The 21,426-nt window shown below is 42.3% G+C and overlaps 2 protein-coding genes across 2 annotated transcripts; one reads left to right on the forward strand and one right to left on the reverse strand.

Annotated features, from left to right (window-relative positions):
- Window positions 1–201: 201 nt before the first annotated feature.
- Window positions 202–15,100, reverse strand: taf4a (TAF4A RNA polymerase II, TATA box binding protein (TBP)-associated factor). The gene is made up of 15 exons (XM_078247869.1): window positions 13,920–15,100; window positions 13,563–13,696; window positions 13,114–13,233; window positions 12,386–12,472; window positions 12,107–12,229; window positions 11,833–11,922; window positions 11,503–11,715; window positions 11,239–11,380; window positions 11,029–11,131; window positions 9,857–10,026; window positions 9,645–9,775; window positions 8,719–8,844; window positions 6,427–6,483; window positions 6,206–6,328; window positions 202–1,508 (listed from the first exon to the last, which is right to left on the reverse strand). The coding sequence occupies exons 1-15, from the start codon at window positions 14,662–14,664 to the stop codon at window positions 1,344–1,346; spliced, it is 2,529 nt and encodes an 842-aa protein (XP_078103995.1). The 5' UTR covers window positions 14,665–15,100; the 3' UTR covers window positions 202–1,343.
- Window positions 15,101–15,201: 101 nt separating this feature from the next.
- On the forward strand, window positions 15,202–18,651 carry LOC144516513 (protein LSM14 homolog B-like). The gene is made up of 8 exons (XM_078247867.1): window positions 15,202–16,339; window positions 16,501–16,664; window positions 16,766–16,895; window positions 17,043–17,231; window positions 17,340–17,417; window positions 17,653–17,793; window positions 17,901–18,024; window positions 18,107–18,651. The coding sequence occupies exons 1-8, from the start codon at window positions 16,213–16,215 to the stop codon at window positions 18,261–18,263; spliced, it is 1,110 nt and encodes a 369-aa protein (XP_078103993.1). The 5' UTR covers window positions 15,202–16,212; the 3' UTR covers window positions 18,264–18,651.
- Window positions 18,652–21,426: the final 2,775 nt, after the last annotated feature.

Below are 21,426 nucleotides of genomic sequence, written 5' to 3' on the forward strand. Positions count from 1 at the left end.
AAGTGGAATTATCTGTGAACAGGTAGAGTTAAGTTAAAGGCATTCAGCTCATTCATTTACAAAGCCCCTGTGCAATATCCTCAGTGCCACATGCAGTACACATCCAGACATTGTAATAATGCAATACTGCCCCCTAGTGCAATACAATAAAATTAAAACAAAAAACTGACTGAAATCTCTTTAAACACCAAACCAAACCAGTTCCTGTAAAACCATTATTTATTCAAACTTTTCAATAGAGAAAATTTGTTTTTTTTATGCTGTATGGGTAAATTCTATACAAAACCATGTGTAAAACTAGGTGTAACATTTACAAATATACAGGAAGAAACTCCACTTAAGTCGGAGGACACCGTCAGTCACTATTGTAAGAGAGTAAAAATGTGTGTTGGTGGGCAGCTAGAAAAATAGAAATCACTTTCAGGTAGATGTATGTTTGGTATAGCAATACAGGTTAAAAGCCTTCTGAAACCTTTTGAAGAGTTTTAGAAACCAATATATGTCAAACTAATTTTAAAAAGAACAATTTAAAAGATTTAAAAACAAAAAACTAACCTCTTCACGCACTGAAATCTATAAACCCAACAAAAAGTCACAACTGATTTTAAACATATCCTACGTAGTTAAATGCATTGCGTTTTGAATTTAAGCTACATGACAACAACTGAGGAGTCACATGAAATCAAATAAATAACTAAACATGAATTCAAGCTTAAGTTTAGTAAATAAATATGCTAAAAGAAATAATCAAGTAAAGTAATGGAGATGACAGATACAGAGCGAACTACTGCTTCATGAGTTACAGCAGGGTTAATTGCTTCGGGATGGCTATATGGCTTATTCATACTTAGGAAGGCAACTCAGTAGGTTACACAGTTTGGAGTTTAAACTCATTCAGTTAAATCAAAAATAAAATCATTATTTAGTAAAATTAGTCTGTGGTCTAATAAAACAAATGTTATGATTTCAATTGCTTTAAAGTCTAATGCACATACAAATAATCTGAAATAGACTGTACTGTGTGACAGTGCATAATTGTACAATAACTTCCTCATAACACATATCCGTTTTTGCACTTGATTGAAACGTTGTACGGGGTAAATGGTAGCATTAGTCCAGTAATGCTCGGAAGCAAAGTAGGCATTATTTGAGGAGAGAGGTAGAGAGGCCATCCAATGTGGCTACTACTGTACTTCAGGTTATCAGGTATATCTATTAAAACCTGGAAATGTGCCAATACGCTGCTCTCCTCTTTATTTATAAAAGTCTCTTATGCTTTCTCTGTGGTGGGAGCGGTTGGTCTCTCCACACACATTTCCCTCCTCTCCCCTCTGACATCAAGCCTATTTGAGAAAGCCTTTGTAGAGGAAATGGGAGTGACTGGTAAATCTCTCGTTCTCCAAACAGAAGAGCAGGTCCCTGAGATTGACACGTGTGATGCGCTGCCGTGTGGGTCTGGAGCCAGACCCAGCAGCCCCACCAGACAGAGAGGGACCTGTTCCTGATCCCTGCAAGATGAGAGACAGATGGGGGGGGGAAAGAGAGGTTTAGAGTGGGGAGTGGGTATGTGATATTTTGGATTTGTGTGTGAAGTGTGTGATGAGTCAACCCAAGGAATAATTTGGAAGGGTTTGGGCCTGCATGCACCTTTAGCCACATATCTTTTATATTTTCACAAATTGCAATACATAAACAATTTTTTTTTAAATATTTGTAGGTCAGTGATTTTCAACCAGGGGTACTAGTACCCCAGGGCTTAGCCCTACTTCTGCAGTTGCCAGGGGTGTTATTAAAAGATTGTGGAGTAGATTAATTAATATATTTTTTTTAAATAAATAGAAATGTACCATTTGATATAAAAAATGTGTATATCCACACTTCATGCAAGCCAGCAGAGAGGTTTGGCTAAAAGTATTGGTTAAAAGAGATAGCTATGGATAAATGGTTTAAATAGAACTTTAAATAGCTCTGCAGTCATGGCCGGTGTTACTTCCATAGCTGTTTGTTTAATTTGTAACAACTTTCCCACTTACCATTTATTGCAATAGCAATTTGTATTGTACCTTACAGTATACAACACAACTCTGTGACATTTTTTTCTTGCAATTTTTAATAAACATTGTAAAGAAGTCTTCATGCAGAAAAACAGCCCAAAAGCAGCATTGTCATTGGGAGGCAGGGAAGGTGTACAAATACACACCACCTTAAATTACTGCAACCTTTGTCCAAGTAAGTAAATAAAAGCAGAAATATTGCACATTGTTTCCTGAACGTTTGTTTTTCATACGCCAAATCCTGTCAGCAACAATTAGTATAGAACAGAATAGAACATAGGGCCATTTGTTGCAGAGATGAGTTAGATGCAATACATACTGTATATATATCAATATAAAGAATAACAATCACCAAGGTAATCAACCATCTAGAACTGACAGAGATTTGTGGTTAAAGGAGAAATTAATTAAACCAATAACAATGTGTAGCGGGTCGGACCAAGCATAAGCAGCAGCTGCAGCACTGCGAGTAAAGGTTTGTCACATTAGGATGACGCCTTATTGTATTAAATGAATGTGACTGGTGACTTGTTTAATGTGATCTGTAATTACATTATTAATTAGTAGTGTGCTCTGCCAGAATGAGTGGCTTCATTACAGGTGCTGGTCATATAATTAGAAAAAGTTGATTTATTTCAGTAATTCCATTCAAAAAGTGAAACTTGTATAATGTATACATTCATTCCACACAGACTGATATATTTCAAGGTTTTATTTCTTTTAATTTTGATGATTATAACTGACAACTAATGAAAACCCCAAATTCTGTATCTCAGAAAATTAGAATATTGTGACAAGGTTCAATATTGAAGACACCTGGTGCCACACTCTAATCAGCTAATTAACGCAAAACACCTGCAAAGGCCTTTAAATGGTCCCTCAGTCTAGTTCTGTAGGCTACACAGTCGTGGGGAAGACTGCTGACTTGACAGCTGTCCAAAAGACGACCATTGACACCTTGCACAAGGAGGGCAAGACACAAAAGGTCATTGCTAAAGAGGCTGGCTGTTCACAGAGCTCTGTGTCCAAGCACATTAATAGAGAGGCGAAGGGAAGGAAAAGATGTGGTAGAAAAAAAGTGTACAAGCAATAGGGATAACCGCACCCTGGAGAGGATTGTGAAACAAAACCCATTAAAACATGTGGGGGAGATTCACAAAGAGTGGACTGCAGCTGGAGTCAGTGCTTCAAGAACCACCACGCACAGACGCATGCAAGACATGGGTTTCAGCTGTCGCATTCCTTGTGTCAAGCCACTCCTGAACAAGATACAGTGTCAGAAGCGTTTCGCCTGGGCCAAAGACAAAAAGGACTGGACTGCTGCTGAGTGGTCCAAAGTTATGTTCTCTGATGAAAGTAAATTTTACATTTCCTTTGGAAATCAAGGTCCCAGAGTCTGGAGGAAGAGAGGAGAGGCACAGAATCGATGTTGCTTGAAGTCCAGTGTAAAGTTTCCACAGTCAGTGATGGTTTGGGGTGCCATGTCATCTGCTGGTGTTGGTCCACTGTGTTTTCTGAGGTTCAGGGTCAACGCAGCCGTCTACCAGGAAGTTTTAGAGCACTTCATGCTTCCTGCTGCTGACCAACTTTATGGATATGCAGATTTCATTTTCCAACAGAACTTGGCACCTGCACACAGTGCCAAAGCTACCAGTACCTGGTTTAAGGACCATGGTATCCCTGTTCTTAATTGGCCGGCAAACTCGCCTGACCTTAACCCTATAGAAAGTCTATGGGGTATTGTGAAGAGGATGATGCGATGCGCCAGACCCAACAATGCAGAAGAGCTGAAGGCCACTATCAGAGCAACCTGGGCTCTCATAACACCTGAGCAGTGCCACAGACTGATCGACTCCATGCCACGCCACATTGCTGCAGTAATTCGGGCAAAAGGAGCCCCAACTAAGTATTGAGTGCTGTACATGCTCATACTTTTCATGTTCATACTTTTCAGTTGGCCAACATTTCTAAAAATCCTTTTTTGTATTGGTCTTAAGTAATATTCTAATTTTCGGAGATACTGAATTTGGGATTTTCATTAGTTGTCAGTTATAATCATCACGATTAAAAGAAATGAACATTTGAAATATATCACTCTGTGTGATGAATGAATATAATATACAAATTTCACTTTTTGAATGGATTTTACTGACATAAAATCAACTTTTTCATGATATTCTAATTATATGACCAGCACCTGTATATTATTTTCTCCAGGTATGTGAAGAGCACATATGACTGAAAGCAGGTTTCTGTCAGGGTAGTGTGGGCTGTAAATGACAGCTTGTCACCAAGTCAACTTTGTCTGGCTGATATAGTCACTGGAGTTATTTCTATAACCAGTGTTGTATACTGACAAAGAAAGCAGCAGCTTTTTAACCGTAGGGTTGGGTATCATCTATTTCCATAGATAGTAAAATAAATGTACAAAGCGACGCCGTAGATTTACATGGAGACGAGTGAAGTCTATTAGAAGCACTTTTCTGGTGAGAGCTGAGCGTTACTCAGCATGGCTCCATAGGAGGTACGCTTTGTAGAGACTCGCATACCCCCTTGGTTTTTTCTGATACCAGGGCTAAAATGATACTTTTAAAACGGTGTCTGCACCTAAACGGTGCCTGAACTGACAGTCGGCAACATTAAAGAACAGCTTATTTATCGCTAAGGCCATATGGTCAAATTCAAATGATTTGTTTAAAATGTTATAGCAATTTATTTCACCAGTCAAATACTGTTAAACAACAAAAAGAACCACTAGATGGCAGAAGAGTACTTTACAACAACAGCTTAAGCTTCTTGAAGTGCACTTGAATGCACTATTAAGTTTATAGCTGTTGTCTCTCCGACATCTCCAACTGTGGCAGTGACCTCAAAGCGTGTCTCAAAACGTGCAGCTAGGCTACACAGTATTTTGCTGATAACGTGCCGGTGTTGGAATCCTTTCGAGTGTAGCTTTAAGCACTTTAACCATGTTTGTGCCAGCTACTAGCTAAAGGTAGGCTAACATTATTTGCTGCCAAGTGTAATGTTAACTAACATCACGTGCACTGATGCTTTTGTTTCCTGTAAGGTCCGTTTCAGAGCACCAGAGGGCAGTGCAAGCAAGTGGCAAATATAAGTGCACCGATGGTTTCGGTACCCAACCCAAATTAACTGTAACCTGATGCAATTATTGCTGTCATGGGCATTTAAACTTTAGTGTCTTTTGTTAAAGTGTAAGTCATATGTCTTTGTTTATCTTATGCTAATTAAAAGGGAAATTACAGTGATTTTCAACCTTATTTCTATTTATCTGAATGAGGGATAAGGTGTGAAAAAAGCCTGCTGTTTTTGAAATGTCCTCCATGTCTCCAAAATCTGCTCTACTCCCGTCCTTCACTGACGTGACAGGAGGATGGAAGAACTACAAGCTACTTCAGCGCTGGTAACTGGGGGTGCAATGCCAAAACTGCCCTGTTCTCTTCTCTTGGATTGCAAACTAGCTACGTTTCCATCAGCGAGAGGATGTTATGGACAAGATTCTTTTTTACAGTGTACATATTATATACAGTATATACAGTGTTGTGACTGACTGATATTAAGCCGTATTCATATTCAGCCAGACAGAGGCCCAGGGAGGCTGCAGATGCAGCGGGAAGGATATGGACTGTGGCAGGGAATCTTAAGAAGTTGAGCTGCCAAGAGCATACACCAACTAGGGGTGCCTTCGCTCAAATTGCCCTTCTAACAGAAACTGAATCATTCTTCTGCAATGACGATGATTTTGCTGGATACTCTCGCGGACGGCAGCTCTTGCAGGACTGTATTGTGCATTTCTGCATGTTTACTTAGACAAAGGTGTGCTGGTGACTTTCTTCAGGACCCTGATGATAAACTGAAAAAAGACAACCAAGACCAGCAGGGCGATTTTGGGGCTGTTTTTGTCATTGTATTCTGTAAATGTAATGTTCTGCCTTTCGAAGAAGAAGTGAGAGCCGCCAACGAGCCACTGTTTACCGGGACAGCCGAAAGAGACTAGGGGAGAAAACGGCCCTTGGAGCAGGATTATTATAGTGCCAGATGGACAAAGGTATATGGTGCCTTTATGACGGGGCTATACTTGACAGCTAGCCCAGGATACACAGTGGTATATGTACTGTGATTAGTGTTACCTCAGCTGCAGCAGAGGAAGATGGAGAGTCCAGAATCTTCCTCTTCTTCCTGGGACCGATGGCTGCCAAGGCCGTCAGGTTGGCCTCCCTCTGTCTCATCTGAGCCAGCTCCTGCTGCTGCATCTGGAGAACGCACACATAGCAACACGGAAATCAAGCACACTGTGCTTAAAACACCCAGAAACAGACACTAGTTGACTGTCCTGCTCCTCTTGTCCTACCTCTTTTGCCTTCTGTTTCAGACGCAGCTGCTCTGGGTCCTCTTGCCGAGCTCGAGACTGCAAGGCCAAAAGCAAGATACATTAAAACTGATGTTGGCAGAAGAAAAACCAAAGCCCAGGTTGTAAGTTTGTATGGGACTAGAGATAATGTAAAATGTGCAGGTGTTTTTTGGAGTTTGAAAAGCAGATAAACACCACACATAGGGAGTGTGACTTCATTCTCTGCTCAGGATGCCATTACTCCACTATATCTTTACATAGCAAATGGTTAAATTAAATTAAAGGGGTGATTGAATGCAAAACCGATTTTACCTTGTCATAGTTGAATAATGACAGTTTAGTGGGTAATTAGGACATATAAAGAACCTCAAAATCCCATTGACACCATTGCTTTCCTCTGCAAATCTCACAATTTGAAACTGCCTCTGAAAACGGGCAAATCTCAACGAGCTGCCTAGTTGACGTCAACTCAGCGGCTCCTCATTTGGCTCTAGTCTCTCTTTGTCACGCCCAAACATTTACATAGGCTACACCACTGATCTGAGATCAGGTAGTCTTCTGAATAGGTCGCGCAGATCTCAGAAATTGTATACATTGTTCATCTGCTATTTTACCACTAAATTCACTTCTGAGACTTTTTTTATGCGAGAAATCAACTATGTAGAGGTCAAATATGGGCCGTTTTACGAAAATTGATGGCTAATTGCATTGCAATTTTGTCCGACTGTGTGTCGGAGTTCAGTGGCCGGTGCTGCCTGTGTTGCTGCCTCGCCGCCCGGCCCGCCTTCCTTCACAGACTGCTGGGAGGTAGATGGAGCTCCGTCACGGCTGGCAGCCCACGGCACTCCATACCCGCGCAAAGTCACAGTTTTTTTGGGTTAATGGACTACCAAACGCTGCTGCCCTGACAGGGCCTGCAGCTCCCCTCTTCCTGCTAAATGGCGTGAGTGAGAGCGCGGTCAGCGAGCTTGTTACGCCAGCAATCTCTTACCACAGGTTCCAGTTAATCTTATGATGTGTGTAATTATAATGTGTTGAGTTATTTAAACAAACGATCGGGGAAACAAACGCCTCTTGTCCGCGAGTCTCATTTTTAGAGCCTGCGGCTGGATGGAGCTCTATCAATGAGAGCTAGCTAGCCTCCTCTTAGAATTCCTTTGAAATTCACAAAAATTCATTAAATTGAAATCGGACACCATTGTTAGCTTTATAAGACCTTGGGGTGGATGTTATATAAGTGGCGTGACGACATTCAAACTGTAAATATAGCTACTCTAGTTATGCCGGCAGCTGGCAGCCAGCCACGGAGCCCCGAGTATTCCAGTAGTCCAGTACCCAGGGAAACGGTGACTTTCACTGGGTATGGAGGTTTCCGTTTTCTCGTCAGACTGTGTGGAGCTCCTAGCTAAAGTCCGACACGTCTTACCAAATTTGCAATTAGCCATCAAGTTTCATAAAACGGCCCATATTTGAGCTTTATATAGTTGATTTCTCGCTTAAAAAAGTCTCAGAAGTGAATTTAATAACGAAATAGCCCGACAAACAACGTATAACTTTGCAGTGTCTGAAATATGAGACCTGCTGTCTCGTCTCCAATGTGTTTCTATGGGGTTCGCTCAAACCAATCAGTGCGCAGCTCATCTAAATATTCATGAGCATACCATATTTGGAAGAAAATCTCTTGTTCCAAATAGAGCCATATTCACAGGGTAGTTAATTGCCTAATAAAATAGCATTCGGGCAATTAAGGACCTTAAGGAACAATCTAAAATACCCTATATAATCATTCTATCACCCCTTTAATGTTCTGAATATGGAGTACAGCACTTTTAATGTGCCTCTGGAGAAGAGAACAGCTGTGGGATACCAAAACACTTGATGTACGCCAAACAAACCAGCATTTATACACACCTGCTATTATTAATAAATGGGTTGATTTCATCTAAACATTAAAAAGTAACAGTACGGCCTTTTTAAAACGGGATGCTTAAAACTGCTGACAGTCTATTTAAACCTAAAAGATCTTCTTGTCTGCTTAATGTGATTTATCACGGCAACAAAGTGCATGTTTTGATGGTTGCATGAGATGTTTCAATCTCCCAAAGAATATTTTATCGGTATGAATTTTGTTTTAGGTATGAATTACAGAAAGGCATTTATTTGTGAAAAAAACAAAACCTCTCAGTCTCTTAGTTTGACACCAGGTATCTGAATCCACAGATCTTTACTTACCTTTTACTTCAGTTTTAGCCTTTGGACATATCATTTTGATGTCTGTCAGTGATGCTGTACCTTAGCTGCCTTTAGGAGGATCTCTCTCTCCTGTTCCTCCTTCCGTTGTTTTTCTAGCTGGTCCAGCTGCTCAAAGAACTTGAGCTGAGCACGAACATCACTGATCTGCTCATATTTGTCATCCTCCTGCCAACAGACAGCAATGCCACAATGTTATCCCGGACTAGACTAAAAGATTACAGGAGACATTATTGCACATATGTGGACTCACAGCATTGTAATATGTATGTGGCATGTGCATGCTAAAAACAGCATTGTGAATACAGCACCAGCATGATTTGTCTACAAAAATCTAGTTAAGGCTGTTTTATGCTTCTGCGTCGAATCAACGGCGTACCCCCGCAGACCCCTCTGCGTCGCCGCAAACCCCCCTCCGAGCCCTCCGCCGTAGCTCGACGTGCACCTCCAGAAATGTGTAACTTCACGTTAAGGCGACGCAGACCGCAAGGACTGTGATTGGTCAACTCGTCCTGTGTGTTGATAGTCGGTGTTTCAAGCAGCCTAGTGTGGGGAGTAGCAACATGCTAGTTCATCAGCTTTGCAAATAAACTCAGACATATTTTGGTTACAATGACGGGTTTATCCATTTGTAAAGTGTTTATATGTCCGTAACGTTTTGAAATTAGCACTTCGCCAGCAAGCAGTACTTTGTGGGCAGTTGTGCTAAAGTTTGCTTGCTAACATAACAAACTAGCTGGCAGACACCTCGGAAATAACCTCAGACTTATCACCCCCTAGCATTATGGCAGTGAAATGCACCACGATGCAAAGCAACCCAGACACAGAACTCCGAAAGGGTCACGACGCCGTAGGAGCGATGGCGTAGCTACGGCGTGGAGTTGACGCATAAAACAGCCTTTAATCTAAACCATGGGGGGGGAACATTTATACTTGTATGAGACTCTATAATGACGCCGTAAACAAACCTTGAAATTTCCGTTTTTCTGCTGAGCCACTTCAGAAACTTTCCCCAGCAGGTTCTGAAGCTGCTGCTGAGTAGCGTGGGAGACAAGGTTCACCACCTCCGCACCCAGCTCTGTCACACCGTACCTACTCCCTGGAGAAGAAACAGAGGCATCTTGGGGCTTTAGGGGGATGGATAGATGCTGTATTGTCAACAAAGTTGTAAGTGTCTCACCTATCTCCTGCATTCTCCTCTGTAGAATGGCATAGGAGAGGAAAGCCTCGTCCTTACAGGAATGTGTCACCGCTCCCACTATTCCAGAATTGGTTGCTAGGATATTAGCGCTTTCCTCTGATAAGTTCACTCCAGCCATGGAGGCCACATCGTTGATGTCGTCATCATCTCTGTATACATAAATGTAGGTGTGGCAAAAGTAGGGTTGGGTATCGTTTGGGTTTTTTCCGATACCGGTGCTAAAACGATACTTTTAAAAACGGTGCCTGTGCCTGAACAGATACTTTTAAAAAGATTTTTTTTAAATATGTAGGCCTATATATTTAAAAAAGAAAAAAGGAGCACAAAACTACAGTCGGCGATATTTAAAAACAGCTTGTTTATTGTTAAGGCCATATGGTCAAAATCAAATGATTTATTAAAAATGTAATAATAACTTATAACAACTTATTTCCCCAGTAAATTGCTGGTAAATGACAAAAACAACCACTAGATGGAAAAATGGTATTTTAAAATAACTTTGAATGCACCACGAGGCTGGCGAGGCAAGTTTCAAGTGAACGCACCGTCTGTGTTGTTGTTCCGACAACAGCAGTCAGACTGTTACGTCCCGGTGTTGGAATCCTCTACAGTGATATACAGTCACACCGTTTAACGTTAGCTGTCAGCATTTTAACCCAGTGTGTTTAATCCAGCTGCTAGCTAACGGTAGGCTAACTTTACCTGCTGCCAAGTGTAGTGTTAACTAGCGTCACATGCAGCGATGCTTCTGTTGCCTTTAACGTCCGTTTCGGAGCAACAGAGGGCAGCGCAGGCATTGCAGTAGCACCGAAATCAGGCACCAAAATCTGCGTTACTATTTGGTCCGGTAGATACCGATTGTTAAGGCACCAGTGCTGTATTAGCATCGGGTTTCGGTACCCAACCCCAAGCAAAAGTAGCATTGAAAGTTGGATAAATCACTATCAACTGCTATTTCTTTATCCAGCTACATAACATGTTTACGCTATAAAAGATATGCTGACAATGAGATTAAATAAACTCATTTTTATTTGCTGGGCGAGTTATAAAAAGTTCCCAAAAGTACATGTTCCCCCTACAAGTGACGCTAATATTAAAACATGTCAATGGATTGGTTGAATTGATTTGAACTCTATTATCTTTGTTCTTACTTGAAAGTGCCACCAGCCTCTTTCAGCTTGTTCTTTTGAGCCTGGGTCAAGGATGCAGCAGACACTTGTTTAGAAACATGTGGCACCTCCGGCCTCACAGGAACTGGCACACATACAGAAGAGACACAAAATCACAATAAGTACTACAGGTCACCCAAAGAAAGGCACACACATGCAAAGACAGAGGTGTTATTAGATTGACATCCTTACGTGGCTGCAGCTCTTTTAGCTGGACATGTTGCTGTCCCAGCATGATGCGTCCAGGAGCCTGATTTCTGAGAGTCACCATGGGGGTTGTCGGTAAGGCTACCTGAGGTCTCAACATTGCTCTCTGCTGCTGAAGCTGGATAACCTGCAAGGGTAAAGTTCCAAATGCAGATTATGTCATTAATATTTGAGAGTCCCTGATTTGATATAAATGCCACACAAAGTTGTAGATTTGAGTTGAGCCGACATATTTATTACTCAGTTTACCAGTGCGGCGGTCTGTCCTGGTTTGCTAATGCCTGGTGGGAGCTGGGGCCTACTGACTGGGGCAGTGAGGCGGGGTGCTGGGCTGCCCAGGACCACCGTGGTGGGGATGGGTGAGGTGGAGGGGACTGGACCTGAGGCTGGCTGGGGGAGCTGACTCTGCTGGATGAAGGCTGCTGAGTCTGGGGTGAGCTGCCTCAAGGCTGGGAGGCTTCTCTACAGAAGACAAACAGGTTATATATTACAGAAATGCACATAAAGATGACTCGTTTGGCAACTGTTTCCTGTGGTCCAAGAAAATACTGTATAAAATATAAATATAAAATTTCTTACCTTGAGGAAAGGCACAAGGTAAGGTTGGGGTGAAGAACTGAGCTCTTTGTACAATCTGCTGGTGAATTCTTCAGCTTCCAGTCTGCCCTCCTAGTACAATAAATGGGCATAAAGAGCTGTCATATTTGCTGTAAAGGACAGCTGGATTTTCTTTTACATTTTAATAAATTATTATATTTTAGAGCTTTCATTTGTCAAAAACCTTGTCAAATGTGAAACACAATATAGCAGTGGACAGGTTCATGTGTGTCTCCCGTATGTATGACTCACTCACCAGCAGGTCCTTGACCAGCTCTCTCACAATGGCTGCAGTCTCTGTAGATTGCTTCCCAGTGGATGCTAGCTTGATCAGTGTAGACAGGAAGTTCTTACATTTTGTCACATTCTCCATTGTCTCCTGCCAAAAACACAGAACATTCAGATTATTAACAAATTCAAGTCTCATTTGTGAGTACCATGTTGTACATCACAGCATGCTTTGCCTTCTTTTATTATACTGTAATTGTCTACAGCACCCAGCTCTATCTGATCCCTTGGGCTTAGCATAACTCACTTTGCTCACTGTTACTGAGGATACTGTGGTCCCAGCTGTTTGGCTGACAGTCCTGGGGGTTCCTGGTACTGCAGCCCCAACTGAGCTCTGGGAAGAAAGGCATCACCGTCATGTTATTTAGGTTGTCCAAAGATTTCAAAACCCACTTTTCAAGTCATCACAGGAGAGTGTGGGTTTTAGAATTGTTTCAAAGTTCATCAAGTGCATCAAGCTTTAGGCTCTTTCACTGAATTTCAGTTGGACGCTCTTCCTCAAAAAAATATAGGAAAGTCAGCACTCCAGTGATATGACTTGACCATTTTGTGATAGTTATATTTATAACTGCCAACTCTGCTGCCGTGTTTGAGCATGTGTAACACATACAACTCTTTATACATAAGTATAATTCATTCGAGTCTAGGTCTCCATGCTTCTATGGTAAATCCAGGATACAAAGGTTCAGGAGTACCAATAAACCTAGGCAATTTGAAAACATTTATTCACACTATGCACCAAACAACACATATTCTAGAGAATGAAAGTTTGCATCCTTTTTTTCATAAAAAAAAATATGCACTCGTAAGATCCTTAAACTGGTAATATTATGATGTACTATAATATCAAACAGTGACAATGAGGCACTTTGTATCATCCTTCAGTCAGCAACTTGTGCAAGTAATGGACACAAAACAATGTGCAACAAGCCAAATGAACATAAGAAATGATTTGACACAAACAGACAGGGCTACCTGAAGGATAGGAGGTCTATGAAGAGTGGTGGTCGCAGCAGTTGACGTTGGGGCTGGACAGCCTTGACGGATAATGGTGCTGGGAGCCACTTGTCTGCTAATGATGGTGTTTCCAGGAGCCTGATACAAGACCCACAGCATGACATGATGTGCAACACCCAGTTTCATCAAACCAGAAAAAAAAAAAACATCTACTGATTACATCTAAATACATAAATAAAAAGCTAAATGTCTATGTTTATAATTCTGCATGAACGAAGACTAATAATACAAGCACACTACTTTCCATATACCTACACATGAGCTTTAATTGAACTGTTCTACTAAACAGGTGCTTCCCTGAGCTGTAGGCAGGAAGGCAAGCTGAAAACGAGCTATAATACTGACCTTGGCACTAAAGTGAGACATATAGATATAAAGTCCTTCACAGGCAGACCGTGTGATCTTACTTGGCCAGGAGGCACACTTGTTGGTGTAGCAGTTCGAGGTGCCATGCCTCCCTGAGCCTGGGCTTGCATCTGGGCCAGAGCCTGCTGAGGAATCATCAGCAGCTGTCCGCTCTCACTGCGTACAAGCACCATTCCTGAACCATAAATCATAACAGTTAAGGGTTATTTAAGGAATCACGTGCACTACTCATAGTGAGTCTAAGAGGACATACATATATTCTGTATTGGATGACCAACATTCAATATTTTTACGATCACTGATCAAAAGCAAATGAAAATTAAACCAATGTGGTGACTCAGTCAAGTGTGAAAATAAATGCCTGTGCACATAATGTAAAAAGTTCTGACTTCACTCACCCGGGGGGAGCTGGATGTTATGTATACTGGGCTGTCCCGAGGGCGTCTGGGGGAGTCTTGGGGCTAACATCTGAGGCGCCAGGGCTCGTATCCCGCCAGGACCGGCAGCTACCGTCGACAGAATCCGGGGAGCGCTGACGGCGCCAGGAGTGACCGCTGGCTGCGGTGGTGACTGTATTACTGTTGTGGGTGGCTCTGCCTTGATTATGTGTGATGCGCTGACAGACAACGAGTTGGCCGGCTGGCTATTATTAACAAGCGGGGTGTGTATGTCCACAGCATGGCTCACATTATTGTTCCCATTCAAAGTTGCACACGACCCCGCGGTTTGCATAGGCGGCCTGACGAGTGTCACAGTGGGTCCTGTTGCCTGGCTCACAGACTGAGCTGAAGCGACAACACTCTGCGAGTTCATGAAAGACGTCTGAATTACACTGTTTGACGACGGGTGCATTATTGCACTGGTCAGCCCTTTTGACATCACTGGTCCATTGTTGACAGCTGTGACAGATATCGCAGTACTGCTGCTGTTAGCAGTGACACTTGTCACCGTCGCCCCCACGAGAGGGGCAGCGCTTCCTGAATTGTGAGAGTTTATAGTTTGGCTCCCATTGAAAGTCTGCACTGAGCATGAGCCTACTTTCCCCTGGTGATTAGGGAGAGAAGTTACAGCGCCACTAACAACAAGTGTTTTGCCAGGGTCGTGTCCCGTAGTGGAGTCCGTGCTGGCCGTCGGTGCATCCATAGTTGAACCATAGAGACCTTCCTGCACTTCAACTTGTTAGGAGCACAAACAATCTTGAATGTGATGGGGCAAGACTCTGACACATCTACTGTTTTCCTCGGTTACCTCCGGCGCCTTCTTAACTCGGAGAGACAAAGAGGAAAACAACATTAGTAACGTTAGTTACAGCGTACCTGCTTTGGCAATCGTCTTGACCAAGTCCCAGCTGGACGTTAGCTCGCGCTACCCCCTTGTCCCGGAACTATAGCCATGTAATTACCGGCTGCCTCATGCCTACCCCAGTGGTTGTTTTGACACAAGAACGACAGTTGTGACTCTACAGACTGTACAGGATGACAAACTACCGCTTTATTCACCTCTGTGTGTAAAAAAGGCTCATCCAGCGGCCCGGATACAACCGCCATCTTCACACTCGTGCGAGATTGTGAGAAGAGAGGGGACTTACCAACTGACGTGCGCGTGCGCACAACAACTAAACGTCTCCGTGCAGGGATTTCGGCGAGTTATGATTGGCTGTTCCACATTCTAAAAGGCGGTACCAATGGCTTCAGCTGTCAGTCCAGGGGATGCATGAGATGGAACAACACCGTGTCGGAGACGAAAATCTCTTCACCATATGTTACATTGTCGGCTTCTTTTTTATGCTATCACGATAGCTATTCCGTTTCAGAATTGTATCGTGTGACTGTTGGTAGAATAATAACGTGGTTTACAATAACCCAACACACCAAATTTCTGAGTTTACTCACTCTTGATGCGCTGTGCAAGATGGCTGCAGTGTTTTGGCCAACCAGCGAAGTTGCTTCTGTAAAGAATCGTTTGAGGGCGCCCCACCCTCCTTTTAGAGAGGAAATATTGTACAGTGCTGTCAGCAGTCATGGGACTGCGCTGACTTTTAGATAAATGCACAGTAGCCTACAAATACAGTATATTTACTTTATTTTGCGAATAAACTATTGTACTACATTAGGACAAGATGTAGACATGTTAAAATGAAAAGGGAAACTGAAAAAGGAAATTTCACGTAGGCTTTATAATTGATATTGTGAAATGGCAATTTGAAAATGAAAATGTGAAACAAGAAATAATAGCTCACTGCATATTCAAACTGCCATTTCGCAATATCTTATTTCATTTTAGGATTTGATTATTAGGCCTGTAGGGCATATAAAGATTTTCTTTCCCTTTTTTGGATAAAGTTAACTCTATAGTGGCACGTGGGAATGTAAGTGGGACAGATAAACCCTGAATCATTGTAAATGTTAAACCATGCACCACTGCAGTCTTCCTCAATCTCCTCAGGTAGCCAGTGTGGCCTGCCCGGTCGTGTGTTTTTGCGGTGTACGCCGGCTGGCTAAAGAAACGTACCCTGTTTTACACGCAGGTGAGCCAACAGCAAAGAGATGCGTCACTGGCAATCTTATAAAACGCACAGGTGCCCGCTAATTGGGCACTAGCTGATTAGTTCATGTCTGGTGTGTGCCGTGGTTTAACGTTCTGTGGTTTAGCCGCTGCTTTTCAATTTGAAGACACATTTTCGCTGTAAACATGAGTGCTGGAGGAGGGACCCCTTACATTGGCAGTAAAATCAGTTTGATATCCAAGGCGCAGATCCGGTATGAGGGAATATTGTCGTCTGTCGACACAGACAGGTCCACGGTTGCGTTAGCCAAAGGTAGGTTGATGGCCTTAGCGACACGTGTTTTTCTCTTTGACAATTTTACCTCAAGTTGTGAACCACTTAATGTAGCCTGGAGTGACCTTGCAGTAGCCTATGATGGATGTAGCTAAACAAAACCTAACCTTTTTTTTCAAACTAACTTTATTTCCCAACAGTTAAATCATATGGGACAGAGGACCGACACACAGATAGACCAGTACCCCCCAAAGATGAAGTTTATGAATTCATAATCTTCAGAGGAAGTGACATCAAAGACATCACTGTGTCTGAGCCACCAAAACCACACCATGGACTGCCTTGTGACCCTGCTATTGTGCAGGTGTGTGTGGTTCTGAGGTTGGCTGAAATAATTTACAACTTGTAGATGTATTTGGCAATAATCAAAAGTTGAATCTCAATGGATTTTGTCTTTTATTTTAGTCATCCATGGGCAGCTCCCCTGCTGCTTATCACCCACGCTGGAGTTCATACAGAGACATGATGCCCACCTACAACCAGCTGGCTGCTACTTCTCTATTCAACCAGCAGTACAATGCAGCACTGGGCCTAGGTACAGTAATAATCGATTTGTTTGGACACAGATGTATCGGTGTCGAATTATTATTTTTTATTTCCAGCACTATGGAATGTCAGTGGCCGTTTCTCACCTGTATCTGCAGTTGATCAAGCCCCACCATGTTTGTTCCTACTCCCTCAGTACCAGGACTTCACGGCATCCCAGCCAGAAGAGCTCCCATGGTCGAGCAGGCCGTCCAAACTGTGCCTTCGGCTGGTGCTGCCCAGAAAAAAGGGAAGACTACAACCCAGCCACAGGTCAGACAGCCTGTTCGTCCAACACAGCGCTCTGGCCAGGTTCAGAAGGAGAACATACCCACCACTAAGCAAAGTCAGTGGCTCATAACGTACAGGATAAATCACTAATCTGTTTCTTGCATTGCTTCTGTTATTTAACCAGCTCAAGAAAACAACTTAAACAGCTCGCTTATTTATTTAGGTCGAGGACCATCTCAGCCAAGTGCAGCAAAGGTTCAAGGCCAAGGCACAGAGAACCAGAAACAAAGGCAAAAACAAGGTCTCAATTAGAAATGCACACAAGCTATTTCTTACTGAAAGAACGGAATGTTTTGCCTTAACATGTTTCATCTGAGGTCATAAGTACTGTAGGAGTTTTGTCATAGTAAACACATTGCTCATCATCTGTAAGAAATGTAAATCTTCTAGACTATGAAACTGTTTTCAATGGTTACTAAAGCAGTTTCAACAGTAGTTTGTGGTATTTGTCTGAACTCTCTGGTGCTCACGTGCAGGTAGTCGCCGGTCCAGGAATCGAAGCAGAGGCCAACTTCTTGTGAAAGACTCAAAGGCCACCACCTTGCAGTTTGAGTCAGATTTTGATTTTGAAACTGCACATGCTCAGTTTAAAGACGATATCACGAAGGAGGTTGTGGGTATGTTTCTTTCAAAGGATGTCGGTCAAATAGGTTTCAGTGCACATCATATTAAAAGCACTTCATGGTCTGTATATATCCATTTTGGATTTTGTGAATTGCCGCAGTTGTAAAAGGGGATTCCGGAGTGGCCCAGGACAGCCAGGGTATGGAGGAGGACACTCTTGGAGAGAAGTACTACGACAAAGCCAAATGCTTCTTTGACAATATCTCATCAGACCTCAAGCCCAGGTGATTATGTAACTTGTGCTGTTTGTTATTTCAGCGGTTTGTCATGCTCAACAATTTGACTTTTTTTTTTTGGCTTCCCTAGGAGAACCACCTGGGCGGAGGAGAAAAAGTTGAACATGGAAACATTTGGAGTGCCTGGCCGCTTCCTGAGAGGCAGAGGATTCAGGGGCAGAGGACGCAGAGGGCAGAGCACCACTGAGCAGCGACCCCTCCCAAAAATTGGTAGTGGGAGGGTGTGAAGGCTTTTCTTTTTGTTAACATTTTCTGTAAATATTGTAGTCTTCTACTTATTTAAAAAGTACCTCCTTTTTTTCTCCCCCCATTTGAAGCTAAGATTATTACTTTTTTTTCTCCATCCCAAATTTGCATTCAGGGAATTCTGTACTTTGAAGCTTTATTATGTGAAATGAGCAATTTCTTTGCATCAAGCAGCTGTGTGCTGGAAGCAAATGTATTAATTGGTAAAATGCAATGGAATTTAGGCCAACAGGCACATACTTTTAGTTTTAGTTTTTTTCTAAGTGTATTAAACTTGACTAACTCCAAGATGCTTTTGGAGGACAGCTGTACTTTATTTTTTTCCCCCACTTCTAAAAATGAAAACGAAGACTTTAACAGTTGCTATTAAATAACATGATTAACAGAATGGCTTTCATCTCCTGTAAATTATTGTTGGCATCCATCAACCTTGAAACCACAGCTTGGTACAGTTTAAAAAACACTAACATTTCACCGCTCAAACAAATGTTGCATAATGCTCAGTTTTGAGTATGTGGTGGCTTGCAAATGGAAACCAGTTGCTTTAACTTGGGTCCCTGGTATTCCAGCACATTCTGAAATGACTCCTCATCAGGAATGGGGATGTTCTCAATCTCTGAGAGGTTGTCTGACTCCCCCTCATCTGCATAGGGGTGAGGCTGATAGTAGTGACAGATCGGCCTCTGCGGGAGTGGGGGGGGAAAAAAAATCAAGTAAAAAAACTACAGCGCTTATGTCACCGCTGCAGGCACATGTAGGCTTTGACATATGCTAATGCTGCAGCATGAACCTCATACTGCAAGTGCACTTCCAACCTGATGAAGAAGAGCTGTGTCTGCCTCATAGCTTGAGTACCTTTTTATGTAAAGGAAATTCATTGTGCTCATGTCTTCAATCTGTTAAAAAAAAGTTTACATAATCAAGTTTCTTTAGCTGCTGCCTTAAAGTAATGAGTGCAAACTACACCACTACCTACTGTCTACAATTCCAAAGCATCTTGGAGCAAAGGAACTTTAATATTTGAATGCACAGTTGTGAATCGGAATAATTGACATCCAATGGGGCATATAACCTGGTTCCAGTTATAATTGAATAGGTAGGAAACTATTACCCTTCTGTAATCTCTCAAGTGTTTGTAGATTACGTTTTGCTCTGTATACTGTTAAAGAATGACGCAACTGAGAAACATTTGAATTGTAGTAGGTCCACACACCCAAAACAGTGGTCCTACTTTCACAAGCCATGTATTCAAAGTATGTGAGGAAAACATGCAACTTTGTGCTCATAAAAAAATCTAGTTCAAGTTTTGCAGTTCAACCAGTGAAAAACAGTTTGTCCATATTTACACCTTATCGAAACTTTGCTGTGTCGCATTCCGTCTGGCGGACTTTGCCAATTAGATGGATTGTGGTGCATCTTATTAGTGGACACTGCCAGGACACTGTCCGGTAACTTAGGGGAGAAGAAACGGTTAAGTTACTGGTATTTGCATTAGGAGAAATCTGGAACTGTGTCACTGGTTTGAAGGTGAATGCTAAGCAGTGACCCTGCAGTCTGTTCTTAGATTCTCAGGGTTTGATGTGATGAGGGTTTCTCTAGAGCAATCACTGGTCTGAAACTCTTATTTTTGTTTTTTGGCAGATCATGACTGCCATCAGTAGCAGAACTGTCAGCTTGACGGAGACAACAAAATTCAACTTGCAGTGAGTTAATGTAATTGTACGTATTACAGTATACTGTGATACTAACTAAAGACAATGTATCAGTTTCTTACACAGGAGTAAAAACAGGGAGTAGGGATTGGTTAGGGTAAGAATACCAGGGTCAGCCAATCAGAGGCAGAATAAGGCGTGCCACGAGGCACATCCTGTGACGTCGACACGTCTAACTGATCCGATCTAGCATCTACCGTGATGATGGGGCCGACAGACACACACACACAGTTCACTGTTGGCTGAGAGCTCACAGTGACGAAGCTTAACATGTTGATGTTAAGCATGTATAATGTTTATTCCTTTTTCACCATCTTAAATTGGCATTATAACTTAGCAATAAACACAAAGTACAGTTTAGGCTGCTGGGAAGTGTATTGGTTTCGCTATAACATATTGAGCAAATAGAAATGTTGATCCTAGGGTGGTGCTAGAAGAACATCTATCCTGAGGAGGGCTTGAATGTGTGTAGCAAATGTCATGCCAATTCACTCAACAGCTGTTGAGACAATCCCCTCAAAACCACAAATTTGAACCTCATGGTGGCGCTAGAAGAAAAGTCAGATGATTACCAAAGTCATTATGGTTTATCATCTGGGACACATAAAGGTCTGTACCAAATGTTGTGCCAATCCGTCCAGCAGATATTGAGATATTTCACAGAATATGTAAAAAAATAAAAATAAAAAAAAAGTCAAGGGATCATCAAAGTCATTGGGATGTCAGATGTGCATAAAAGATAGTGTGAAACATATCCTTGGTCATAAAAATATGAAATAATTGGTTTGTGCTAGTTAGCAATACTTTTAGTTTTACTATCGCCACTGCATGTGGTAGTAAGATGGTGTAGACACCATTAATGACATGAGAAGATTCTCTGTCTGGTGTAATGTAAAATGGACTGTTTTATATAGCACTTTTCTAGTCTTAACGGCTACTCAAAGCGCTTTTACATAGTACAGGAACCATTCACACGCTCATACATCAGGTAAACCCTCACACACATTTACACTCCGATGGCGCATCAGTGTCTTGCCCAAGGACACTTCGACATGGGACTGCAGGGCCAGGGATCGAACCACCAACCTTCCGAGTGTCTTGGCTGTTGTGATGTCTCCTGTCCTCCAGCCAGCAGGATCATTTCCTACCTTGTACTTGTGAACAAATATAATTTGCTTTAGTGGAGGAGGTCCCAGATAAGAGCTCAAACATGTTGGAATAAACATCCCACTTACACAAAATCTCTTGCATGACTGGATTCGGGATCGGCAGCAGTCTCTTTCTCAACACAGGTCCCAATGGGTATGTTCTCCTCCAGCATAGCCTCTTTGACAGTCACACTGAACCATGGGGGGTTGTTGGTATCCTCAACTTCAATAATGAATTTTCCTGAGTTAGGCCGAGGATCATTACCTTTACTGGCAGCCTGAGG

This window comes from Sander vitreus, chromosome 4, assembly GCF_031162955.1.
Source record: "Sander vitreus isolate 19-12246 chromosome 4, sanVit1, whole genome shotgun sequence".
NCBI lineage: Eukaryota > Metazoa > Chordata > Actinopteri > Perciformes > Percidae > Sander > Sander vitreus.